The sequence below is a fragment of the Urocampus carinirostris genome, chromosome 6, assembly GCF_059441175.1.
Source record: "Urocampus carinirostris isolate Australia breed hairy pipefish chromosome 6, RoL_Ucar_1.0, whole genome shotgun sequence".
Taxonomy (NCBI): domain Eukaryota; kingdom Metazoa; phylum Chordata; class Actinopteri; order Syngnathiformes; family Syngnathidae; genus Urocampus; species Urocampus carinirostris.
The window spans coordinates 45,707,944-45,735,766 of record NC_142354.1 but is presented as its reverse complement, the minus strand read 5'-3'; the positions used below and the strand labels follow the sequence as shown (position 1 = coordinate 45,735,766).

General features: G+C 41.4%; 1 protein-coding gene across 2 annotated transcripts; it reads left to right on the top strand.

Moving 5' to 3' along the window:
* Nucleotides 1–87: 87 nt before the first annotated feature.
* Nucleotides 88–27,428, top strand: atrip (ATR interacting protein). 2 transcript variants are annotated; one of them, XR_015850792.1, is made up of 18 exons: nt 88–376; nt 1,292–1,617; nt 2,374–2,456; nt 2,531–2,701; nt 3,855–3,967; nt 6,385–6,533; nt 6,597–6,671; nt 8,175–8,313; nt 10,638–10,772; nt 12,278–12,503; nt 12,566–12,628; nt 12,701–12,873; nt 14,949–15,085; nt 16,699–16,790; nt 16,867–16,938; nt 19,816–20,086; nt 22,919–23,046; nt 27,410–27,428. XR_015850792.1 is itself a non-coding variant. In XM_088339087.1 (17 exons), the coding sequence occupies exons 2-17, from the start codon at nt 1,311–1,313 to the stop codon at nt 22,990–22,992; spliced, it is 2,280 nt and encodes a 759-aa protein (XP_088195213.1). In that variant the 5' UTR covers nt 88–376; nt 1,292–1,310; the 3' UTR covers nt 22,993–23,082. The 2 variants fall into 2 exon arrangements, 1 of the variants encoding a protein (XP_088195213.1); XM_088339087.1 differs by lacking the exon at nt 27,410–27,428 and having other exon boundaries at nt 22,919–23,082.
* Nucleotides 27,429–27,823: the final 395 nt, after the last annotated feature.

Sequence of the window (27,823 nt, the reverse complement as noted above, 5' to 3'; positions counted from 1 at the left end):
TTGACCAGTTACCCGTAGCTGACTCATGAACTGTTTGCTCATTGGTGAAAAAAATCCAACTCTTGTTCTTATTGGTTAAAATAGTTCCTGTATTGTGGGTGCGAAGGACGAAAACTATTGTGTTCCTTTTAGTTGTTACGCTGCTGTAAATGGCAACCCCTCATAAAAACTACTATATCGTGACGCACTATCCCTTAATAATTGAACAATGCGAATACACCGACTGTTATTAAGTGGTTTACACATTATTCGAGTACCTCGCTGGTTGCGAATGTGTGGCGTTAGCTTAGCAACAGGCTAACCTGCCATCGGCTGCAAGAAGTACGTGTTGTTTTTCGACGGCTGTAGAACCTAAAAAAACGCCAACCTTAAACAGGTAAAACACTCAAAATTTTGGAAAAAGATCAGCAAATGCTTGCATCACCTCACCTTCGTTAATCGTTTGAGAAATACCCTTGCTTTATATTAAGCAATCTTACTGCCTCAAACTAACACCATTCAATTTATTTTAACTGATACTATTTCAGAGTCTCCTTCGTCGTCTGGGAATTTAATATCTAGTACTTAATAAAAGTATCTTTACCTGTTTTGCTGAGGCAATATTATATTTGCATTGCATATAGTCTTGTTTTGAAGAATTTGTGTGACCCAATTCACAACATTTTAACCAAGTGTGTATTAAAGTATTAGTGCTTACTGTTTATGTATTGTATAAGAAAATGAATTAAACGTGTCGTCTGTTATTTCCAGTGTTATTACTGTACTTGTTTTTGTATATGCACAAGTATCTAATGGCGTATCGGGAAATGTAGCATATTAGTTTTGAATGATTGGAAACTGCATCGTTTCTGTCTTTTCTAGTAATTATTCGTGTTAATTGTTGATGTTGACTAATTCTTTATATTGTTCCCCGAGCAACACCCAGTCTGGTCATCCTGGAGGGCAGATTACCTGATTGTTATCCTTTTTAAGGTTTCCTATTTACCTCATGCAGGATTTTCTGCATGAGGAAAATAGGATCTGAAACTCTCATTCGGGCAGGTATTTCCTTGCCTGAATGCAGGTTTCAGATCAGCATAGTGTGCAATTGTGGCCTGTCCAATTCTCATATACTTTTTGACATTTAGGGAAATGTAAAAAAAAAAATTGACCTGACTTTAGCAATGACTATGTGTGGCAAAGTATTAGAAATGAGTCCCGTCAGTCTGCTCAAAACTGTAAAATGAGCCGCGTAAATGCCTTACCTCCAATTTGCCTCATGAATAATGAATTCAAAATCTCTTTTTTGTAGGACCTTCATCCACCACAACATGGCTTTTCCTCCAAGCAAGCGCCTCAGAGGCCTGAACCAGGACGTCCCATTTGCAGATCCTGCTCATGATGACCCCTTTGGGGATGACGACGACTTCACTCAGGATGACCTGGATGAAATCGACATCATTGCTTCTCAGGCCATAGGCTTGATGGCCCCACCGGTTGTTGGTTCCAAAGAGGAACCTAGACCAGAAGTGGAGCAAGCGCATGGGTCTGGATTTAACCCTTCTAACATTCTGCCCCTGGACAGAGCCAACACGAGCAAGAGAGGTCATTTGGTAGCATATGACAAAGAGCCAATTGGTGAGTGTGCTGTGACTACAAATGTCTTTGTTTCTTGGTTTTTTACTTCTTTTCCCCTTTTTTTTTCATTGTTAATATTCCATTCATGCAAAAAAAAGTTATAAAATTAAATAAGACAAGATGTCTTTTAGAAGAGCTGTACAATATTGGGAACTATTTTACCTGCAGCCAACATCTCCTGGCTTGTGTCGTCAATGCAGCCTATGTCAAGCTCTCAATGTTTATGTTCATCCATTTCTTGGAGACGATCGAATAAACTTCTATTTTTTATCCTTCTTGGGGTTTGGTTCTTTTGTGTTTGGACTGTACTTGAAAAAGCCATTTTCTTATTCCACCTTTTTCATGCTGTACTTCCAAATAGAAACTAAAAACAAAAATACAGGACAAGCATGAAATCACTCTGTACCTCCCCTCAAACTCCCCATTCCGTCTACCAAATGTGTCCCACCCCAAACAGCTTGGCTGAAAGTACGATTAAAGCAGTTAGGCACGCTGGAAAAATAATTAAAACATACTTAATAGAGAACAAAATTCTACTTTCAACTTTTTAAGTACACATCAAATTATGCATTTTCACCTTAATAATAGCAGCGGCCATATGTTGAGTGCATAGCTCACATCTTTACCTGCCAATGTTTGAAGAATCAAACAATTGAAGTGATCATTCCCATATTTGCGGCTTTATTTTCGTCACTATTTGTAAGAAATGTTCTGTATAAATGGTCTGATGCGCGTGTTGTTCTTCCGTGCGTTCAGGCAACAGGCCGCAGTTAATTACAGCAGGGAGAGAGGACTTCTACATCCTTCTGGAGGCTCAGCATGCAGACCTTCGAAGGAAGGTGAGCGATCCCTGTCGACCAGGAGGACAAACCTAGTAAAATGTGTGTGGTGTTTTTTTTTTTTTCGTTGCTAGCTGAAGGAGGTGGAAGAGGACATTGTGTCCAAAAATGGTGAAATTCGTGTGCTGAGAGACTCGTTGAGAGGAGCGCACAAGGAGAAAGAGACTCAGAGGCAGGCCCTGGCCCTGCTGGAGAAGCAGAAGCAGAGAGAGCAGAGCGACAAAGAGAAAGAACTCAATAAAAAGGCAAGTCTAGACAACTCTCTTCTACTTATGACTCACCCTTTTGCTTATTTGAAAAATTATTTTTATTCTTTTTCAACTATTTGTGGTGCATAACTGTGGTGCCAACTTCCAAAAACCTAGCCCGCAAAAACGTTTTAAAAGTCTAAGTCAAGGAACATTATTTTTTAAAAGTTTTGATTGGGTGAATATTTTCACTAAAAGAGTAGAACTAAGCAGAGAAAATTCATTGAAACATTATTGGTGCTTTGGTGCCTATAAGCAGTGTCTCAAATAACGTCTGCGTGCATCTTTAACGTCGGGCGTACTACTCACAAAATGTCTCCGCCTGGGTGGCCGACAACTTTTTCCCCCCCAAAAAAAAAATAAAAAAATAATTGTTTTAATTTTAAATCAAATTTTTGCTTTGTTCCGATTTCAAAATTTTCGTTCAGTTTGGAAATTTGGGAATTTCGGTTCGTTTGGCAATGCATACTCGGCAGCCAATCAGAAGCTTGCATCGGATAACTTCGTGCTTCCGGACTTTCCCGAGCGTTATAAAGGTCATGCATTTGCATATAGACGCACAGAGAACACAAGAAAAATGGATAAATGGTTAGGAATCAAGCCAAAACCTCACCCCCAGAAGATTCAAAAGCAGCTAACAAAATTTATGACGCTACGAAATGGTGGAAAGAGTTCACGTGGCTTATAGCAGACGAGGCTAAGCAAACATTGCATGAATGAAGATGAGTAAATACAGGTACATACTGATGGCAGATGGAAAACAGCGATTTCATGTGCATGAAATTAATGTTATAAGTAGATTTATCTTAAACGTAATTTTAAAGGGTCGTTCTTTTATATTTTCCGATGATCATTCCTTAATACTTTGCAACAATGTTTTTTTTTGCGATGAGCTGTCTTATTGTGTTTCAAGTTGTGAAAAATGGGGCAGGCAACTATAAGACATTGAGAGAGTAGTTAAGCAGCTTCTTTTGAACACCTGTAGTGTTCTGGCTCAAGCTTTTTTGACAATGGATTTGTTGAAATGAGTCAAAAAACTTCATCAGACAAAGGTCATACCTCAGTTATGTTTGCTGGGTTTATTGTTTAAAGAACCAGTTTGTGTAAAGCGCAATGTTTTACAGGTGATAAGCGAATTATTTTTTCGCAGGTTCAGTCGTTGCAGTCAGAGCTTCTGTTCAAAGAAGCTGAAATCAATGAGATGAAGACCAAACTGTTAAGCGTCGACAAGGTCAAGCCAGCGTCTCCGTTGCTGCAAAACAGGTGAGTAGTAAGATGCAGTGATACAAGTACAGTGTCAGTGTGCAGCTGTAGGTCATTCATATTTAAACACCGCCTGGCAAGTCCGTTGAAAGCAGTCTTATAGCTGAGCGAGAGGGCCCCGAGGCCCTTTTTGGCATTCCGTGTCACAGGCTTTGCCTTCCACCTTAAGGGTATGTCCGGGCGATATGACAGAAATATTTATCACGATAAAGCTTTTCTTACCTGTCGATATCGATTATTATCACAATAATGATCACGTCTTTTTTCCCTTTCACATTTTAAGTCTATTATTTGTCCCTCAGTAAAAGTTGCCAAAATCCAATATTGCTTTAACCATATTTAACAGAACAAAGGAAAGACGCATAGTGATAAACTATTACACAGCATTCCACAAATATGAGGAACATTAAACAAGTAGATACCGTCTCAGAGCTGGTTGCAGGAATAGGGTTAGGGGCGGCATTAGCTCAGGAGGTAGATCGCTCGTCTTGGGATCAAGGGATCACGGTTCGAATCCCGGCTCGTCCGTGTTAGATGTCGAAGTGTCCTTGGGTAAGACACTGAACCCCTAATACCCCCAATAAGCAGTTTAGCGCCTTACATGGCTGAAAGGCCGCTATTGGGAAATGTGGAGCACATTGTAAAGCGCTTTGGGAAGTCATTGACTTGAAAAGCGCTATAGAAATGCAGATCATTTCATTTCATTTCATTGCAATACACAGGTAGCACCTTGCTTACCGCCTCACTCGTAAACATTTTTTTTAACTGAGACAGGTGCATGTTGAACGTCTACGAGCACTTGTTTGGGGCTGAATTGTTTTTCCTTCAGCGGATCAAAGTAAGCCAGAGTGTCACTTTCAAATTTCCTTGTAAATCAGTGCGCCACACCAAGATTAATGACTCGCACAACATGTTTTTATATCCAACTGAGTTGTCATTTTACACTAGTCCAAATATACAGCATGGATAGACATTGAAATCGTATAACTGACCTATTTATCTAGCACTATTCTTGTTCATCAATAAACTAAAAAAATGAATGTGAGCAAAGCGTGGAGAGGCCTGTGGACATCTATGACTTCCACTTTTCACCACAAGAATTAACCATTCTTCATCAACGATGAACTACAATCAAAAGACAAGTGATATGGTCAGCTAGCATACTATTCACCAATGATATATTATTGCAGAAAATATCAAATTGAAACACGCACATGCTTTCTGCCAGCTCCTCCTCTCGACGTTCAACACTTCTGGCTGACACGGGGATGTCTTTAATTCTAGTTTTTGATTGTCTCTTTGTTAGGCAAGCCACCAAACAAAACCTCCGAGCTCGAAAAGAGCGCCTCTTTCATATATTCTCATTAAGTAAATGAATTTCCGTGCTTTGCTTTGCAGTGAGCAATGGCGTTTTTAGCAGTGACAAAGGTTTTCAGGGTCTGTGTTCGTTTGCCGTACAGCGCGTTTTAATGTCTCCGCCTTATCAGACTCGTCCTTGAATTCATGTTCACGATTCGTTACGTAATGACGTTTAACACGTGATGTGCGAGGTACAACGCTCTCGAGGCATAATGCACAAACAGCACGGTTATTTTTTTGCACAAAGCCCCAGTCATTTGTCCACGCTGGCTGAAAAGAACAACACTTTTTCGCTGGAGGAGCCGTCATGATTCATTCAATTATCGCGCGCCTGTGTTTCTTTGGCTGGGTTAAAACACGGATCTCGCCTCCTCTCCTCGGCGCCGCGCAGACACACACTCACACATGGGGCAGAGGAGGAGGGGCGCAACCGCAAAGCCTCTAAACAACATGGCGCGCAAATGAAAATGTCTAAATTTCAGGTAAAAATGCGCTTTTAAAAAAAAATCATTATTATTTTGCTTTGCGCTTGCGTGCCCCTGCAGGCACACGTGTCATAGGTTGCTGACCCCTGTACTAAGCAATACTGCAGGGGTGGCGAACACGTGGCTCTAGGGCCGCATGCGGCTCTTGGCCAATAAGAATGCGGCTCTTTGCCTCATATTTTCTATATACTCTGGGTCTTTGCCTTGTTTCATGTTTAGTTTTTTTATGTGTGTATTGAGGGTGGACACTTTCCTTGAAATCAACACAAGAACAATGCAACATGTATCCAACAGAAAAAGTAAGAAAGATAAGAGAACGTTATGCAATAAAAAACTACGTGCATGGCCATTAGCCACTGCACCCGTTCACACTGCCATCTTATTGAATTGTAACGAGGTACAATCTTATTTTGCCCTGTGTATCGTGGTGCGTATCGTATTGCCAGGTTCACTAAGATCCCCACTCCTAAGCAGAATGTATTTATTACATCTTTAACAATAAACTATGCAGTGGAATGCAAAACCTAACTTTCATGTTCTTCAAGGATTTAACTTTTTGTGCGTTTTGCCCAGCCCCAAAGTGGCCAACGGCCTTTCCCACCTGCACAGTGCTAGCAGCTCCTCATCTCCGTCAAGAAGCGTCTTTATTACCAAGGAGACCTTCGCCCAGCTCCCATCTTCAAATGTGGCACTCAAACCACCTGCCAAAAAGCGCAGAGATGGTGAGCAATCACAGGAGTTTCTTATTTGGGTGGTCCTGACACTTGGTCACATTCTTATTAAAGGAGGTGTGGACAAGCAAGAAGTAGTCTGCCTCGATTCGTTTCAGTGCAACCAACTGCCACAACTGCAGCACAGAGGTCAGTGTCTCCTGTAGTCTGAAAGCAGACATGGGACTGCTATAGATGACTGTTTTGTGGGGTTTGAAAAAATCAGTTGGATTGTACCTTTTTTTTTACTCTGAATTTATGTGCATTTACCCGGCAAACAAAAGTGTTATCAGTGAGGTGTATGGGGGAATACCAGTGACTATACCAGCCTTTGTCAAAGTTTAGTCTCTAATGAACCTGGATTTGAAGGCAAATAGCCATTGAATAAATGCAATCTCCTCTCATCTCATTAGCTGCACCACTTATCCTCAGTAGGGTCGCGGGGGTGCTGGAGCCCATCCCAGTAATCATCGGGCAGTGGGCAGAGGACACCCTCAACTGGTTGCCAGCCAATCGCAGGGCACACAGGGACAGACACCTCGCTCGCTCATTCACACCTAGGGACAATTTGGACCAGCCAATCCACCTGAAATGCATGTTTTTGGAATGTGGGAGGAAACCGGAGTGCCCGGAGGAAACCCACGCAAGCACGGGGAGAACATACAAACTCCGCACAGGAAGTCCAGTAGCTGGATTTGAACCCACACAAGAGGTTCCCAAGACCTTAGAACTGTGCCTCACATGCGCTAACCACTGCGCCGCCGTGCTGCCCCGAATAAATGCAATATTAAAAAAAAAAATAATGACATAATTTAAACATCCATCCATTATCTGCACCGCTTATCCTCAGTAGGATCGCGGGGGTGCTGGAGCCCATCCCAGCGGCAGTAGCTCAGGAGGTAGAGCGATCGTTTTAGGATTAAGGGATCCCAGTTCGAATCCCGGCTTGTCCGTGTTACATGCCGAAGTGTCCTTGGGTAAGACACTGAACCCCCAATACCCCCAATAAGCAGGTTAGCGCCTTACATGGCTGCACAGATCACGACCGCTATTGGGAAATGTGAAGCACAAATGTAAAGCGCTTTGGGAAGTCATTGACTTGAAAAGCGCTAGAGAAATGCAGATCATTTCATTTCATTTCATCTGCGGGCAGTGTGCAGGGGACACCCTCAACTGCATGCCAGCCAATCACAGAGACAACTCACTGACTCCTAGGGACAATTTGGACCGGCCAATTAACCTGACATGCATGTTTTTGGAATGTGAGAGGAAACCTTAATTTAAACATACTTTTTTAAGAAACAAATTGCAGAGAGAAGGACATTTTATGTGCTGATGGTTTCTGTAAGAAATGAGTATCGGTCTTAAAGAATGTGATATGAAACATCCTTACTAGCTAGTAGTAGTAAAAGACAATGCGAGCAATTCTTCTGATCTAGTGATTTCTTTGGGACATTTACTATTTTTAGAACATTTAAAGAGTCGTACGTTTCTTCCTTCCTTGCTTGTGTGTTTTTCTTCCCTATTTCCTTCTTGTTGTCTATATTCCTTTGTCATGTCTTTTTTTTTCATTCCTTTTAACGGGATGCACTTGAAGTATAACTTCCTAATGATAATTACAATCTTGTGATTAAGCTTTTGCCATTTTTTAAGGTGTGACCCTGCTGGGATTGTTGTTGCAGCAGCCTCACTCTCCCGGCAGCCTTTGCCTGGCCAACCTGCTGTCCATCGATCTCAGTGACATCTGCTCAACAGCCAAGCCCAACTCCACCACTGCTCATAGAGACCCCAGGTAAATTGGACATCCACACGATGTTGCACGTGTTTGCTTCTTAAAATACTTCTCAAAATTGAGATGTTGTCTCTTAGCATATTGTTGCTTCTCTTGCAAAAAGTTGTGTCTCCATTTTTGTTATTATTTGCATATTTTCGTTTTTAGAAAATAGGCATAAAACTGTTTACATCTGACAAGTGGCCAAGAATGAAATTTGTCTCAAATGTTTCCTATGGTGTCATGTATTTAACACAAACCTTAATTGGATGCCTCCCTTGGGATTCGTACAGGTGATTAAAATCCTTGAAAATGCTTGAGTTTCAGTGTTCTGTTTTCAAGTATTGAAAAGTGCTTGGATTTAGGTCAAAGTGCTTCTAAATGCTTGAAATTATATTGCTATGTTTCTCAACAAGTCTGCTTGAGAATTACGCCGACACTATTTTCTGGTGGCTTTGCATTGCTATTGCATTTCTTCTTCCCTCTTGAACATAAGCAGCTGTCATTCGTTTGAATGCCGTTGTCCTATGAAGCATCATTTCCCCCTATGGGTCTTGCCCAAAAGTACAGGTGCATGCACCACCTAAATTGGGCCTTATAAAAATTGTATTAGTGCAAGGATTACGCATCAATTATGGACAATTTTTTTGGACCATGCAAAAATCTTCAGAAGCATTTCCCAGTGGTATATTGTAATGGGGGGCAGCGCGGTGGTTAGCGCGTGTGCAGCACAGTTTCGAGGTCACAGGTTCAAATCTAGCTACCAACCTTTCTGTGCAGAGTTTGCATGTTCTCCCCTTGCTTGTGTCGGTTTCCTCCGGGCACTCCGGTTTGCTCCCACGTTCCAAAAACATGCATGTCAGGTTAATTGGCCGGTCCAAATTGTCCCTGGGTGTAAATGAGCGAGCGAGGTGTCCGTCTCTGTGTGCCCTGCGACTGGCTGGCAACCAGTTGAGAGTATCCCCTGCCCAATGCCCGAAGATGGCTGGGATGGGCTTCAGCACCCCCGCGACCCTCCTGAGGATAAGCGGTGCAGAGGATGGATGGATGGATATTGTTTTGGAAAGAACTTCCTGCAACTGAAATTTTAAGCTACAGATTACTGTAATATTTACCCAACACCTATATGGAGACAGATTTGCAAATTATATTCGCAATTTATTCAGGTTTTCAAAATATTATGTCTTTATTTATCACACAAAAGAATAAAAATCACTTATAAATCGCATATATATTTGTGGCTCTGCAAAATACATGATTGACACCAGATTTTTTCTTTTATGGTACTGGAGGAATTGTAAAATTAGTTTTGAAAGTTCTTAAAAAGTGCTTGCACTTGGCCGATGTATGTACTAACTCACCACAAGACTTAGAATTAAAACAAAGATCATTTGCGTAAAGTTTATTTTCCACAAAATAACACAACCTATTTTCTCAGCATCTTTATTAGTCCTTTCCCCACTTGCAGTAAATTTAGTGTTGCGTATAGCAATGCAGAATTTTACAGACTTCATCTGTTATGCAGATGGTTTCAACGGAAAATGTCCCACTTTAGTTTGATTTTCAACAAAGATGTTAGAATATCAGTTCCCATTGTCTTCCTGGACTCTGCACATCCTTGCACAGCAACTTTCACATTCTTTTTACATAGAACAAGAAATGAGGACCTTTTGTTGACTGTTCGTCATATTTGCCTTGAAGAGATTTCCATTCTTTTTTGTGTCGACCTGATCCTGATTCTATAGTGGTTAATTATAACTGGTCGATTCATCGATTATAACACAAATGCCTGTCTTCAAAATAAATACATGCCCGGAACACCTCCTAAGGGAGGCGTCCAGGAGGCATCCTTATCAGATGCCCGAGCCACCTCAACTGGCTCCTCTCAATGCGGAGGAGCAGTGGCTCTACACAGAGTCCCTCCCGGATGATTGAGCTTCTCACCTTATCTCTAAGGGAAAACCTAGACACCCTACGGAGGAAACAAATTTCAGCCACTTGTATCCCGGATCGTGTTCTTTCCGTCATGACCCAAAGTTCATGACCATAGGTGAGGGTAGGAACGTAGATGGACCGGTAGATGGAGAGCTTTGCCTTTCGGTTCAGCTCCCTCTTCACTCCGACAGACCGGTACTGGGTCCGCATGAGGTCGGTCTCCCGTTCAATTTACAACCTAATTGTAAATATTCTCGCTTTTTTCTTGAAAATGGTCATTTTTGTAACGTTTGCGTTGATATTGCACCGCCAACGTGCTCTTATTATTCACGTTTTCGAAAGGGGCCAGATTTGCTTTTTTAATCTGTGACTTTTTTTTTCCCCCCCGTGTTGTTGGTCTTTATGTGCAGGTTTCCACGCGGGGGTAATAGTCAAGGTGAAGGCGCCCGAGCGACCCTCAGTCCCCTCCAGAGTCTGGCTTTGAAAGGACTCAACATGCTGACTCAAAGTCAATCTACAGGAGCCAAAGCCCAACAACAACACGGGTAAATTTAACACTTAATCATCTTTTCCTTCCCCCCTGATCTATCTATTTTTAGCACATGAATCACCTTTCACAATCTTCATAATGCAATATTAGTGAGGAAAATGTCCTTATAGAGTTTCAATAATACAGAGGTGAGCGATATAGCCCAGAGTAAATATCAATAATAACAATTTTAATTGTTTACAAATTATAATGCCAAACCAGCACATTTTCTAAAAAAAAAAAAAAATCACGTTTTATTAGATGAAAAAAATACATCCTTTGCAAATTGTTCCAACAAAAATAGTACCTTTTTAGCTGTTTGGTTTCTCATTATTTCCCTTTCCCCTGAATTTCTATTTTATAAAAGCAATCGTGTGAGGAAAGTAATAATACGCGTTTACTGGTATGTTGCGGTATGGAATGATAATTCCTACAGAGGGTGCTGTGGGACAAGGAAAATCATAGAGGTACCCCGTTGTTACCCATTTTCACTTGTCCTCGGATTAATGCAGAGTAAAACGAATAGGTAACGGTGAAGAAGTGACTACAATGTCTTATAGGATCACAAATGCTGAACGGGAAAACAGTAAAAATGTTGCATGTTTTTAACCTTGTGTTTCAAGTGTTTCACATTGTCAAATCAATAACTAATGGTTTTTGGTGGTGTATAAAATGGTTGTAATGCGAGGGAGGATCAATCCTGCCGTACATATGAATGTCTCTATGAATAAATACCTACAAATATACGCCATAAAGATAAAGAAATCACATAACACCTGTATGCAATGTATTTATATATTTATGCATGTTGTCATTTATTCTGTCGTGTGTAATTGATGCGTAATCCTTGCACTAATACAGTTTTTATAGGGCCCAATTTAGGTGGAGCAAGCTATCACGTCGATAGCTTCGCGTGACAAAATGATTTCCGGTAGATATCATGTTGATGGTTGATACTGGCTGAATAATAATAAATACAAATACATTCGTATTTGTATTTATTATTTATTTTTTGGTGTTCATTTTGTCCTCTCTTTTGTTGTAGTGTATTTTGTCAAAACAAAATGGTATTCAGAAGTGATGAACGAATCGACCTATTGGTGAAAAGCTCAGCCTGTTTGTCCCGCCCCCTCATTTGAATCAGATTTTCTTGAGACGAAATAGTTTAACGCCAAAATAAATAACAAAATGCACAAATAAACCAATACATTGTCATATATTTTATTTTAGGATATGTATTTACGTGTTTATTTTTTATGGGATATATTTGTAGGTATGTTTTCATACTGATGCTGGCAGTGAGCAGTCACAAGCGGTGGTCTCTAGTGGTAGCCTCTGGGACGGCTAATAAACTGGATTTTCCTGCGTATATCAAGCGAGATTTTTGTAAAAAAAAAAAAAAAAAAAAAGATTTGTATAGCTAAATTCTCGCGTTTAAAGGTCCACTGCACAGTCATGTTATTAGTTGTCGGTATCCCACATCCTGTTTAAAACTAGTGCTATGTGTATGAGTACATTCAGATGCCCCGGCGCTGTGCTTCTTCTCCCATTGCTGGACATGCACTTATCCCACCTGTGTGATGCTGTGGACGCGTGGGGCGAGGTCTCGGGGTCAATGCCCGAACGGCGCTCCCCAGCAACAGGACCCCGGAGGTCGGACGAAGCAGACGCGAGCGATGTCGGTCTAGAAGAAACGGGGCTGGCGGCGCTCAAGACTCTCTACCTACTAATAAACCACAGCGATGAGGCGAGTTGACGTGCTTAGTTTGCGAGAAGACTTTCAGAACTGATGCGTTGAAAATCCTGCAGGTGGTTCAAGCGCTTCTCTCAGCACTGTGCGAAGGAAACACAGACAAGACCGTCCGGGATAAAGTATTGGAACACACGAACAAAAAAAAAAGCATTGTTTTTCTGTGCGGATCCTCATTATCAATGTCTTTTCAGAAGGCCTACTGTGTCGCAATGGAGTCTCTTCACTCCCACAAAGCTCTGCTGCATTCTGTGCTGCGCATCTGCCGCTCAACAGCTACTGAAGGAAAGTCCGAAGAGATAGTCATCGGTGCTTTGAAGGTCGCCGGCATTCTGATCGAGAGGACTCCAGATGGGCATGCCCAACGGTAGGGATTTTTCCTGAGCGCACTTGATTAAAAGCCGTGCGCTCAAATTTCAGAACCAAACAACATTTTGTCTCTGTACAATCCTTCCAGAATTAAACATCAATAAAAATTAAAAAATCCATTTCCGTTTCTTACAACTCAAGCCCAGCGTCAACCACGTGAGGAAGTTGGCGTTAAAGCCTTATGCTGCGGTTTTCAGCTGCGTAGTTTGCAGTTCTGCTCTGAGTGGTTTACGTCACGTGTTTTTGTTGTAGAAAATAAACTTGCATTCGTAGAAAAGATTTGCATACATTTAGAAAGAAATGTAGAAAGACTTGCTTACAGTTGGGAGAAATTTTGTTTACATCTCGGGAAGGTCCCGAAAAACGAATTAGTATAAACAATCCTCCTTAAGGGAGGACAACAACATAAACTGGCATAAACTTAAAAACACTTCCAAATAAGGACGGAACCCTGGGCATGTACGCCTTCAGACGTGAAAAGGGACGGGGCCAAACCGGGTACACGTGCTATGTTGAAAACTATAAAGACACACGCATATCTTTGATTCGCTGACTCTCTTTTTGAAATTGTGTATCAATAAAAAGAACTTCCTCTTACGTCATTTTGATTCCTGCATTTCTTTGAACATGTATGAGACGATTCAACAAATTGGTCTTATCTTCAACCTTTTTAGATCATGTGACCATTCAAATGTGATTGCAATTAAAATATGAGCACATATTAACTGCTCTGCCAGAAGAAAAAGCAAATGAGGGCTGCGTCACGTACAAGCCCTTTATTTCTAGATGACGGCGCCATAGCAACCCTATTATGGAGATTAGTGTCGGATTGTAAAAACGGCATGTCTTTTTGTATCGTGTTTGTTGGTGGTTGCCGCTGTAACGGGTTAAAGGAAACTTTAGCGTCCTGACATTGATGCTGATGAGACGGGAAGAGAAGTGTAGCGTTTTCAATAACATCCAACGCAGTTCAATTTAGATTTATAAATTGAGGACTTGATTTGTGGGATGAAAAATTTGTAATACAGCGTAGATATTGATTATAAAGTACAGTGGAACCTCTGTTCTCGACCATAATCCGTTCCAGAACCCTGTTCCAAAACCGCTTTGTACGATCGCCGAAATCATTTTTCCCATTAAAAATAATGTAAATCGTTTTAATCCGTTTCAACACTCTGAATGTTTACCTTGAATGTTTAACGGAAACATAACGCTAACCCAGGCTAATCGTACAGCCGCGTTATCGTAATCTTCCGTACAAAAGATTACGCTAACATGAACTTGTAAAAATAAAAAAAAAAGGAAAAAGAAAAGAATTATGAATAGGATTTCTTACCTTTGTGGTGGTCAGCAGAAGGCGCAGGTGGACGGTGGGGTATTCCCTAGCAAGATCAGACACTTGCACACCTTTTTCATATTTTGCTATTATTTATTTTTTAAATGCAATAGTTGTACGCACTACTTTTCTTTGTTCACCTGTAGCAACTTTGCTGCTTGCACTGACTTTCTTGGGAGGCATAATTAGGGGCTAAAAGACTTGGTACACCTATATTAAAAGCGAAAGCAAAAGGAAGCACGTCCGCACGCGATAACAGTCGGTCAGGAAAAGAGCGATCTACACCCGTACGCCGCTCAGCATGGCACCCTAGCTTACGCACTCGCGCATTACCGGCGTTCGAACTCCGATTTTTTGACCGAACAGCGAAGGAAGAATTTCTCCAAATTTTTTGTCGGACTCCCATTTGTTCGAACTGAGAGGCGTTCGAAAACCGAGGTTCCACTGTACCTTCAAACATCTCGTTTTCCTCCCTTTATGTGTTATATGGATAATGTTGGCAAAAATATGGACTCATTTCTCTCATAGGGCGACATTAACGTTTCCAGACCTCATTTCGGGGTTTTGGAATTAGAGCTCGTGCTTTTTTGAAAAGAGCATTTGGGCTTTTTCTTCCGTGTGGCCATGGAAAACAAAAAAGTATTAGCCCTACCATGTTAAAAGCTGCTGTGTTTGAACTTGAATGAGTAGCTTGCGGTCCGGAATGAATGGTAATCGACACCATTTCTATCCTTCAGGTTGACCTGCATGCTGGAGGCGCTGCGCGCATGCACGTTGGCTCAGCGGAGGCCGCGGGTGATCACAAAGTGCACCGACGTTCTGCTGCGGGCTTGCGACCACCCTGCGCTCACTCGGCAAATATCTTCCCATCAGGGTGAGCTTTCATTCCGATCCCATAGCGTCAAGCAATCGAGTATTTTTTCACCATTTCAGAGGACCGTTTAGAGACTCATTTTAGTTTAGGGGGCCACGTGGTAGGAAAAACTCACGGGGGCAGCACTAGTAAATCAACTCATTAAGTCCCATAATGCATAATACTATTATCAGGGCTTTGGTACAGCTCATCCGTAAGTATCAAGTTTTCGGTTTTCTCCTCTGCTCTTATGTCTTTTTGGCTCTTGTCACCTTTCAAAACAATGCCCACCAAATAGTTAGATAGCGTTTACAAATATAGGATTTACTAATGCGCCAAAAGTAAAAGCGAATGAGGGCTGATTGGCGAAAAATGTGAGCCTTATATCTGACAGCCCCCGACTTGTGTCGTCGACGAACAAAATGGCTCTTGGGAGTGAACCAGCCGGCTACCCACCAATAAACAGTCGTTACCCTCCGAAACTTTTGTTTAGATTCTGCGTTTTTGAGCATAAAAAAATGTTTTATTTTTTTAGATTTATTAATATTTTAATTATAATTCTTGTGTTTCTCTGTGTTAATGTGTTTATATAAAAATGTGGAAAAAAATATATATATATGTATACCTATATATATATATATATATATATATATATATATATATATATATATCTTTTGTCTTTTCCGTTTTACCATTTATTTTCTTTATTTTTTTCCCCCGTTTTAATTGGTAATGCAGGGATTTAAAAAAACAAACAACCTGAAGAGCCATTTGGGACCCAAAAGAGACGGCTTTTTTAGTAAGCCAAGCTAAAAAAAAAAATGGTTCTCTCATAATCGTCGGAATCCCCATCTCATTAAGTAAACTCCAATCGAAGACGTCACCGCGGTGTGTTGTATTTACTCAGAAAGATTCAAATTATTTGACCTACATTTTATTTTTCAAATCAGGTAAATAGTGAATTTTCTTGGTAACTCATTACTTTTACCATAGAGTAATTCAGTTACTAACTTTTTGGAAGAAGTAGTAAGTAACTATAACTAATGACTTCTTTAAAGTAACGGGTCCAACACTGCCTATTAGTAATCCCAAGAGGCCAAAGCTTTTTCATACCATCTGCAAAGATACCCGGGTGCTATTTTTCAAATCTAGGTGCCAACCGATAATCACTCAAGCTGAAAAGCGTAGATTAGTGGCAAATGTTGTGGTTAAGAGAGACATCCATTCACCACACATGAATGCACTCGTATTGCCTAAATCGGTACATAAGTGAATTTTAAAGTAAAAAAAAAACATCAAAATGGGTGTTTCCTCAAATGTTCTCTGGTTGATAAATAGTCGTCTGCAAATACAGCTAAAGTGGGTGGTTTGCCTTGGGAGTGGCTTTTTTGAGAATGTAGGTCATTTATCGACGTGATGGGGCTCATTTTTCCCTTGTGCTTCTCTGAGCATTGTTTCGCCGGCGGATTAAATCCTTTGACGAGCCTAATCCGGCCTGTCGGGTGTATGTTTGACACCTTTTTGCACATTCGTAATTCATGTCTTGCCAAGTGAAATATTGCGAGATGTGTCAACTTGAGCGGTCAAACTGCGCCAAATTCTGCATTGCTACTTTGTACCAACTTTCCCCACAGAACCCTGCGTCCTCCTCAAGCTCCTGCAGTATGTGCGAAAAAGGCCAAAGAAGATTGCGAAGCAGGCCGAGCTTCTCCTCTTGGATCTCCAGGTGCTCGTCCCAGCCGGAAAGATTTTTTTTTGTCTCGTCGGAGACTCGTGTAACGTTCACGGTTTTATTTTTTTAGGTGGTTCGATTATGGAACCGGCTCACTCAGACGGCAAACTGGCAGAGCAGCAGCTGCCAGTGTTCGGTTGAGGTAAAAAAACATGTTCACACGGGGATTTTGCTGTTAAACTATTGATTACTGATCTTATTAATGATGTTGCCCAAGACATGGGCGTTGTAAGGGCTATGATAAGTGTAATGTTTAGTAGACACTCAAAATAAGGAGAGACAACATCGATTCATTTTGAACATGCAAGGAAAACAGGAGAGAGCCCACTCCCTCCCACGCAAGAAATTCCAACCTGGTATATTTGAATATATTTAAAGGTGAATTTATTCTCTAAATTGCAAAACCTGTTTTTAAAAAGCCCTTTCTATCTATTAATGGCCGGAGATTACTTTTATCCTCAAGGAATCGAATAGTCTTGAGGAGATGGGAATTCCGATTCTTTTTAGCGAACCTGCTTTTTCATCCCGGCTTACTAAAGAGTCAACGCTTTCAGCTCCCGAACGGCTTTCCGGGTTGTTTTCGTTGTTTAATCCTATATTATCCATAATGTATTATTATGAATCAAGCAAAATTAACGCTTAGACGGTAACACTGAAAAACACAGGAAACAAATTCAAATATTTATGAATTTACAAAAAATTTTTAACATGGATGTGATTTTTCCGACTATAGTCGGAATTCCGACTTTTTCACTTGCGTAGCAAACAAATCCGACTGTCCCACTCTTTCCTTTATTGCTCTGACGCACCCTGGTGGCCGTTAGAAAAATTGCATAAATTGGCCACATCGTTGCACAAGCTGCAGGGTCTGAACTACATTTGAACTGACCTTACAGTATTTACAAAAAAAATCAGGTATGTGGGCAAATTATTTTGTTATTTAAATCTTCTAAAGATGTTAAATTATTAATTCAAGCATGGTTTTGGACAAGTAAATTGCTTAAAACCCAGGAGCTTTGGGGGGGGCATCGCCCCCCAGTGCCACCCCCCACTGGGCTCTGCCCTGGGCCCCCGAACCCCCGGCTAGGTTTCAGACTTTTTCTCCTCACCTCAATCACATCCCTGTTTTAACCTTTTCATACTCAACCAATTTAAAGTCAACAGCACACAATACATGACAAAAAAAGACCTTTTTGACCAATCACAAGATGATAAGAACAAGGTCTTGAAGGGAAGCGGCTCTTTATTAGTGGATATCCAGTTCCTGTCATCCACTTCCAAGAGCCTGTTCATGAAGCCGCTTCGTTCATGAACGAAACGAGTCTGTTGACGACAGCACTGTCAAACGTAGGGCTCACACTTATTTTGCAACCTCAAAATTGCCTTTTTTGACGCATTAGTAAATACTGTATACTGTTGAATGGTCACATGATCCGAAAATATGGGACGTTAACACCTTGGGGAAAGAGGAAAACCATGTTAGGTGTGCAGGGGCACGATGGGTTGGCATTCTTCAGCCAAAAGCTTGGAGGCCAAACTCCCCGAGCGGTTGGTGCTAGGTGTGCAGGGGGCTTAAGTTTTCAGAGCTTTGTTAAGCTTAAAAAGCATTTAAAACATTGAAACTTTTTCAGTAAGGCGTTTTTATACCTGTTCTTATAGAGTCGGTGAAAAGAGACCATTTGTCTAGTGAGATTAATAGCTTACATATTGATTGGGGGGAAAAAATAATCTTGTTGCTAAATGCACGTAGGGTATTATCCGTGTTGAGCAAGTTACTGAAAACAGTAATTGCAGTTACAAGTTACTTCCTATAAAATATAATTCAGTTACCCCTTCTGAGTTCACGGTGTACGGATCTCTTCACCACCCAGGTCTACTCACAGATAAGCCAACCCCCTAAAACAGCTTTAAATTAGCCACATATTTGGAGAAATCCCCCAAAAAGTGTACACCGACCTAAGAATGTGTCCGGCTCCTAAAGTAACCATGTTTTTCAATGATCAAGCATTTTTGAAAACACGCCAAGGAGCCACGAGCGGGCACCAAGGCTGCATGTGGCTCTGGAGCAAGTTTAATTCGGAGTCCGACTTTGTTGGCAATAGAAAGCATCTTTCTTTCAATGCTTTTGTCAGTGTAGAGTGTTTCGAGTGACATGATGGATTTTAGAGAAACTCAAGCTGTTTATTACGTGTACAGATTGCAAAGACATTGACTCACAGGCGGATACGGGTAGAAAAGTGGCCGCGTGATTACTATATCGCCCTCCATTGTAAACTTGAATATTTGGGACACCTGTACAGTGTTCTGGTTTTCCCGCGTCCCTGCGTCCTAGACGCATTATTTTTGCCGGGGACGCATCGTGTCAAATCAACGTGTGTCCCCGGGACGCAACTTTTTTTACACCAAATTGTCATTATCATTTTTTAACGAATATTTACCGCACTCCAAACTTTTCGTCAGGCAGATCCGGCAGATGTTGTTTTGGTCTCGCGGTTCGAGTTTTCGTCTGCCCGCTGTTCTCGAGTTGTGCGGTGAAAAGTCCGTCTCTTTCTAGAGAAGCGGCTTTTTCGGCTCAACTCATTCAAGAGAGGCGGCTCTCCAACGGCTCACTTGCTTTGATGCATTATATTACGAATTGTTATGTTGTATTAAGAAGTTAAGAAAAAAAGGAAGTATAAAAGGAGAAAATGACAAAAAGACAGGTTTGCGGTGATCCCTTTTAATCAGTATATTACCAACAATAATTTAATGCAGAAACTGAATTCATAATTGGAATAAGAAAATGTATTATTCTACTTCATTCAATTTGCATGTATTTTTTCCTTCTACAGTGAACGTCCAAGCGACTTTATTTTTGAACTTTTTTTTTATAATAAACCTCATTCACGTCGAGCAAATCAGTGTCTCACAACAAAATGTTCATGAACAATATATATGATATAAGGAAACACATGTACAATATAACATGTTAAACTACATCAATAAACATGCTCTCCCTCACTGGGCATGTATCTTTCAGGTGGTCCAGACGGCAGTGGTCGTACTCCATCGTCAGTGGTTGGACCTCTACGACGGTCCTCAAGCCGACGTCCCCCCCAGCGAGTCGGCGGCGTGGTGGTGCCAAACGCCGGCGTTGCTTCTGCGCCAGACCGTCCTTCTCCTTCACCGTCTGCTCCAGCATCACGCGGCATTCTCGGCCAGCTGCAGGCCGCTCCTGCACATGTACGATCAGGCTGTCCCCGCCTTGCGACACATCCTCAAGAAAATCCCCCAACTCGACGAAAGTGAAGGTAGGACCCAAGCGCGTCACACTTTCCAACATCGTATCCGTCGTTGGCAACCGCCGAGCCGCGGACCGGTTCCGGGCTATCGCACTGAATGAAAAGAAAATTGTTAGGTTAACCCAGACACTTGTAACAAAAACCTGCACTCAAAGAAGACACAGAGACGTAAGTATGACTTACTTGCAAGGGGAGATGACCATAGCCTGCCTATTAGTCTACTAGACACTCTGAAAAAGTCTATTTCGTCCTTGCCTTTTTATTGTATTAGGAACGCCCTAGTTTACATGTTTCTTCTGCTAAAGGGAGGGGGAGTGACAAAAAAACAGTTTGAGATCTGATTTCACAACAACATCTTACTGTATCAACAATATTACTACTATTGAACTAGGCGAGAATGGCACACTAAGCAAGAATATACACAGTATGCGACAGTAGAATAACTTATTTACAGTTTAAATCCATCAAAAATTGCCTTATCTGTATTTATTTGTGAATACACGCTTTTTTTTCCCACCCAAAACAAAACCTAGTTTGGGTGTGCGATATATCAAGCTTTTACAGTAGTAATCCCCATCATTTTTCATCCTTTGATGAAGTCATTAAATATCGCTGACAGCATTTGCTCGGCTCTGGATGCATTGGGAACTGAACCTGAATCGCGGTGGTGACTGCGCTGACTCTTAACCTCTAGCGGGATTTGAACATGTGCTTAAAATTCGTGAAAATGCTTGAATTTTAATGCTGGTGATTTCAAGGACTGAAAAGCGCTTGTATTTCAGGTGAAGTCCTTGTAAAAGCTGCAAACTGTTGCCATGTTTCATAACAAGTTTGCTTAAAAAAATAACACCGACGTTGCTCTCTGGTGGTTTTGCTTTGCCGTGATATTTCTTCACGTGATTAGTGGCATCTGGCGTTAGTTTATACGGCAATACCCTAACAAGCGGCTGAATTATAAATGACAAATGAAAGGGCATTACATGCTATCTTTTCACAATATTCTTACAGTGCTACATTGTACAACGTTGTAATGGAACATTTTGAGAAAGATTTCGGCTCAAGCAATGTTGTACAACATGGTATTGTGAGTAAAAATTGTGTGATGATGAGATAAAATCGAAAGTCTTTTCCTATGTCATCTGCAGGGTTTGTATGGGTTCTTGAAATCAGGAAAAGTTGTCTTTAAGGTTAGAAAAAAAACTTGAACTTTGGGTGAAAGTGTTTGTAAATGCATGAAATTCCTGCCATGTTTCTCGGCAATCTGACTTAATAGACCACACATTAAACCGATAAAAATAAAGTGAGTCTTGAAAATGACGCCGACACGGCAGCTGCCATAGTAGCATTAGTACGTATGGCATTGTCATGTGAAGCGCCATCGCCCTCAACAGTTGCATTGGACCAAGATGGCGAGAGAATGCTGTTTTAACGAAGAATGGCCGGAAAACAGAAAATACAAAGCGCGGTAAAAACGGGGAACAAATCCACGCACGGAATGCTGCAAAGTCTGCAAAAAAGAGATACGACTCTTGACAATGAGAGAATAACTTTGTGAGCTTTTTGTCTCATATACAGGGTTTTCCCAAGGTATTCAAAACTTTAAAAAGTCTTAAAATTTTATAACCGCAAACTTGAACAGGTCTTAAATTTGGTCTCTATTTAACTCTCAAATGGCTTCGTTTTTCCGTCTTATCGACTTGATACGGCTCATAACTTTTTAATAAATAAATCAGTATCAGTATTGTACAATTATATTCCATTTCATTGACATTATCTGACCGATAAATGAACGTGTTGGTCGGAAACTCCAGGTTTCTGCGTTTTTGTCAATGCGGCGTTAAATCGGAGTTTTGCGCTCAGTCCGATTCTATCAGGAGTTTGCTGTTGGAATGGGAAAGTGTTGGTTTGATCCAGGGGTCGGGAACCTTTTGGACTCAAAGAGCCATAAAAGCAAAATATATGAATTTTATTTTGGGAAAGAGCCACACCATATATTATGAGACAAATTGACCAAATTGCTCGACCCGCGCCCCAGACAGAAGTTTAGTCTTCAGCACATTTATTTTTGATGATTTGATCAAAATGATGAAAAAAGAATCATGCCAGAGCCCGTGTCCCAAAATCCACAAACATACCACTTTAAACCTGTCTCTTTCTAGCAATGACTCAAGTTGTTTAAACTCATTTTGACCCCCTTTTTTTTTTTCAAAACCAGATGCAAGCAGTTATTTTGTAAAAGCGTCACAACATTCTGAGAACAGGGAGCCTGATGCGCTTACCTTTGGCGCAGACGGAGTAGGGCGAGAGATGGGAGGGAGAGCTTGCACTTTTTGCATAGCTCCACCCATCCCTCCCACTCACCCAATCAAATTACTTTAAGTTATCTTCCGGTGTTTTGGCGTATTTACAGTTTGTTCTGTGGATTTCATCGTAAGGTATCTGAACACTGAACACAGATTATATCGTGATCTTTTATATAAAGGATTCTTTAGCGTTGTACAGCCAAAATGAGTTTTTATTATTTATTTATTTTTTTGCTGTGACACCTTGACTGTATATTGTAGTGACAAACGTGCCCTATATATTCTGCGAAGTACTGCTTCGTAATTCAGCTTTGGTTTGGCTTTGCGCGTATCTGAACAGGATTAATGGCTCAAATTTTGAACAAGATGGAATCAAATTTGTTTCTGAGCCACAGGCACTCATAGAAAGAGCCATATATGGCTCGCGAGCCATAGGTTCCCGACCCCGGCGGGGTTGGGTTCCACCGCGTGGTCACCGCAGTCAGACCTTCAAAAAGTTGCTAACCACCATTTATTTCTCCCATGTTTTTTTTTTCAGAGCTGGCCTTTGAAGAGATCTGTCGCTCTGAATGCGATGACACCGATGACATGGAAATTGAATCTGGATCCTGATCGCTTTTTTCGCTTTGACGGACACTTGATGTGCAAAAGAAGTCCAAAAAAAATGTAGGAAACCACTACCAATAAACAAAATTCTTCCAACGGCTTTGACTTTTCCTTATGTTTTAGTTTAAAAAAAAAAATTCAGATATCGTGCGAAATTCTAAAATCTACTGCCTAAACCCGATATTGGAAGCATGATTTGCGTCATGAAAAGAGATCAAATCTAAATTTGAGCCAGTTCAGATGGTCTCTGAATTGTCTTTTGTTGTCCAACTGTCACATGAAATCCAATTTTGCCTTTATTTTATTTTACATCCATCATCTGTACCGCTTATCCTCAGTAGGGTCGCGGGGGTGCTGGAGCCCATCCCAGCCATCTTTGGGCAGGGGACACCCTGAACTGATTGCCAGCCAGTCGCAGGGTACACAGGGACAGACAACTCACTCGCTCATTCACACCTTGGGAGAATTTGGAACGGCCAATTCACCTGAAATGCATGTTTTTGGAATGTGGGAGGAAGCCCACGCAAGCACAGGGAGAACATACAAACTCCGGTAGCTGGATTTGAACCCATGACCTCAGAATTGTGCAGCACACGCGCTAACCACTGCGCCGCTTTGTTTTTTTCAATTGTTAGGCTAGGGCAGCACTGCGGCACAGTGGTCAGCGCATGTGCGGCAGTGTTCTGAGGTCATGAGATCGAACCTTCCTCTGTGGAGTTTGCATGTCCTTCCTGTGCTTGCGTGGGTTTTCCCCAGGCACTCCGGTTTCCTCCCACGTTCCAAAACCATGCATGTCGGGTTAATTGGCCGGTCCAAATTGTCCCTAGGTGAAAAATGAAATAAAAAAAATATTATGATTGGTAAATTAATAAACTGTAGGTAGTACAGATTATAATCTATGTTTTTAGCCTTTAATTTCCTAAACATAAATTGTTCCGAACTTGGCTTCTTGCGAAACGATTTATCGTAACGTTTACCCTCTGTGACGTATGAAAAAGCTTGCTTGACTTGTTTAACACACTTGTCTTAACGCAGAAACTATACGAGACAGAAATCGTATGAAATGCATCCGCTGTCCTTCAAGCCTCAGTTCAACATTGCTGACCATCTACTCCCGAAGGAGATCATCCATACAAAACTGACTTTAAACTCACAGATAAGGCAGGGGCCTCACGATATCCTGTTGTATGATGTGTTTGAGACCTGTAGCACCAGGTCAAAGAGGTGGTGGCCAAGGTCAGAAAGGTCCCTAGAGAGGCTCTCCTGATTTACCACAGCAGCAAACCATAAACTAAAGTTTGTGTTTTTATATTGACTATATTATTTATTGTATTTATTTATTCAGCCGGTATAAAAATGATATATACAAGAAATCATTTGACACGCGAACACTCAATAATGATAAAATAATAGATTTAAAAGAATAGAGTAAAAAAGATATTGTAGCGTATAATACAAGGTCATTATATAGAATAGTTTATAGAGAATATGTAAATAACAAGACTAGAGTAGAATAGGTCGGAGGAACGCCGTTGGCATAATAGTACTATACATAACCTAAATCAATTCCCGTTGAACATACGAATAGCGGAAGGGTAAAAACTCTTTAAGACATGAAGTTTTGCTCGCAATGGAGCCAAGACTGCGACCTGACGGCAGGTCATCAAAGTACCTGTAAGCGGGGTGACTGATAATTTTTAGGGTCCGTTTTCTAGTTCGATCAATGTAGATACTTTGCAGGGACGGGAGGCCGGTACCTATTATTTTCTACTGATTCCATCTTTGACAATTCTTTCTGAATGACGCGACCAAACCAAACTGTGATTGACCTAGGTAAAACGAATTCAATGACGGCACGATAAAAATGGACTAGAATGGATTGACGGACTCCGAATGATTTGAGTTGACGAAGGAAGTAGAGCCTTTGTCTGGCTGACTTTAAAATATCAGTAGCATTGACAGTCCATGTGAGGTTAGCTGACAAGTAAGTACCCAGAAACTTGAATGAAAGGACCAGTTCGACCTCTCTACCATTAATTGACAGTGGCACATGCAGAGGTGGCTTAGTACGGAAATCTATTATCATCTCCTTAGTTTTACCTACGTTCAATAACAGATTACTCTCATGACACCAGGTGGAATGTGAATCAACTTCTGCTCGGTATTCAGTTTCGTCTCCATTTGAAATAAAGCCAGTAACCGGGGTGTCGTCTGCATATTTAGCGAATAGTGAATGGTCAGAATTGGGTTGACAATTATGTGTGAATAGGGAAAACAAAGTTGGAGACAATGGACAGCCCTGAGGCGTACCAGCGTTGAGGACAATAGAACATGAATCTTTCTTACCAATGCGAACGGACTGTTCTCTCTTGAGAAGGAAATCTAAAATCCAATTAGATAACAAAACGGGAAAATTGAGGTCATGAAGAAGTTTAAAATGCAATTTAGAAGGAATGATAGTGTTGAAAGCCGAACTAAAATCTATGAACAAAACCCCAACGTATGAATTCCTATGCTCAAGATGACTTAGAATCTCATGAATACAAATTGAAATGGAATCATCTACACTTCTATTAGCACGATACGCGAATTGGTACGGATCTATATTCGATGGTAAAAAGGACTTCATGAATTTCAATACGATCTTCTCGAAAGTTTTCATGATCACGGCCGTGAGTGCTATGGCTCTATAATCGTTCAAACATGAGACATTGCGGCACCTTTTTAAGTTCCTTCATTCACTTTCACACCGAGCGACATCTCGACGCTCGCACGAAATTTCCTTGAGGTCGGTTTTACGACGGGTAAACACGGTGTCGGTTAGAAGAGACGAGACGACACAAAAGTGTAGAGAAACCTCAGGTGTTTATTGACGCCGGGAACAAGACGCGATGATACGCCGCGACAACTTGTAGACACTCGACAGCGAGTCACACACATATGAAGCGAGCACAAATAGTGTACGTTTGAACCCCAAAACAGGCCAAAAAGGAATCTTTCAACAGATCCCCTTACGCAAAATGATCTTAGAACAGATCAGCTCATCAAAGATCCACAACAATAAATGTGGATTCTTCGACGGATGGTCAAACCCGGAATGACATCGCTGAAAACGTGACGACATTGTGGGCCAAAATCAAGATATACAGTAGAGCGAGATGACAAATGCCATCGGAAGTTTACTAATGCATTTAAATGACATTTATGCAACAGCCATGAAACCATAACTTTTTTTTAAGAACAGCGATTTCATTTTTCACGATGAAACACCAATCTACGATCGACAGTCCTCAATATGACGAGTAGGAATGAAAGATCAATGTGATCCTCAACATCAGGAACGAACATTTTCACAAACAAATATATGAAAAAGATAACATTTATGTTCTTCTCTCGAGAGGAGTCTGACATTGAAATTTACCAATATGATTAATAACACTTGAAGTACATTTGTATCGTTGTGATCCACAACATCAGTCAGGAATCTTTAAATGATTTCCAAAGTCATTCTAAACGTCATCACAAGTCAAAGAAATGATCAATATGATTCGCTATATCATACGCTATGATGTCAAATGACTTTAAATAGTGACTTCCCAAAGCGCTTTACAATCTGCTCCACATTTCCCAATAGCGGCCTTGCAGCCATGTAAGGCGCTCACCTGCTTATTGAGGGTATTAGGGGTTCAGTGTCTTACCCAAGGACACCTCGACATGTAACACGGACGAGCCGGGATTCGAACTGGGATCCCTTGATCCCAAGACGAGCGCTCTACCTCCTGAGCTACTGCCGGAATGACAAGATATGTGGATGTTAACTGGCAACTTAAACCTCATCAATATGATGAAACAAACAAATCATAACAAATTGATGTCATGTCAACATTCAAACATGCAAATATAAATCCTCCATGCCCACGACGACAGTTGTCCCCTGACATTTCCGATTGTAGGAAATTCAAAAATGAGAGTGTCATGCAAGTGTCTCCGGGGGCCTCAAGGGGGAGCGCTCCTCTCTGGTCGTGGTTTTAGCAACAAGTCCCATAGGGTTGATAAATGTTTGATAATGGAAAATGCTATGGTTTCTTTAACAGGGCAAAGCTGACAGAAATGTTATTCATGTTTTCCAATGAATAATGATCTATATACAATTTCTGCAGTGCAGTGGTTAGCGCGCTCGTCCGAAACGCGAATGTCCCTGTTTCGGCACCGGGTGGAAACATATGTTGGCCTGGAGAGGGATGGGTGCCACCAGGCTGTACTTGCCCAAGAAACACCCCGACCACCATAGTGGTTAAGGGATTCAACCAACCACTTGTGTAGTGTGTGTTGCATTCCCTATAAGGCTTATATAAAGGTTGATTTTTTTTGTGGCACTATATGGTATTTGATCTGGTCCAATACAGCTCTTTCAACATTTTAGGTTGCCGACTTCTGTCGTTGCTGATGCTGCTGTAGCCCGCAGAGCTGACAGGAGGCATTTCGTGTCACAGGAAAGCCCGAGCTCCTTGAAGTTACTTCCAGAGAGACATACTGGACTCTCCCGAGGACGCAATCTTCATTTTGGAGTCTTTGTGCTGCCGGTGGACCTTGGCAGCCGGCAGTGACTCGAGTTCCTCGATGCCGCTGTCGATCCTCGACTCTCGCCAGAGCGTTTCCAACAGAGGCTTTCGGACCCGTCTGAGGAAAAAGCGAATCGGGGTGAGGATGCTCGTCCAGCAAAGAATAGATGGTGGTGATGGGAGACTGAAGATCAACATACCTTGTGCGTGAGAGTCTTCCAAGGAAGTGGCAGGTGCCATGTCTGGAGTGTTCCTCCTTCAAAATCTACTCTCCT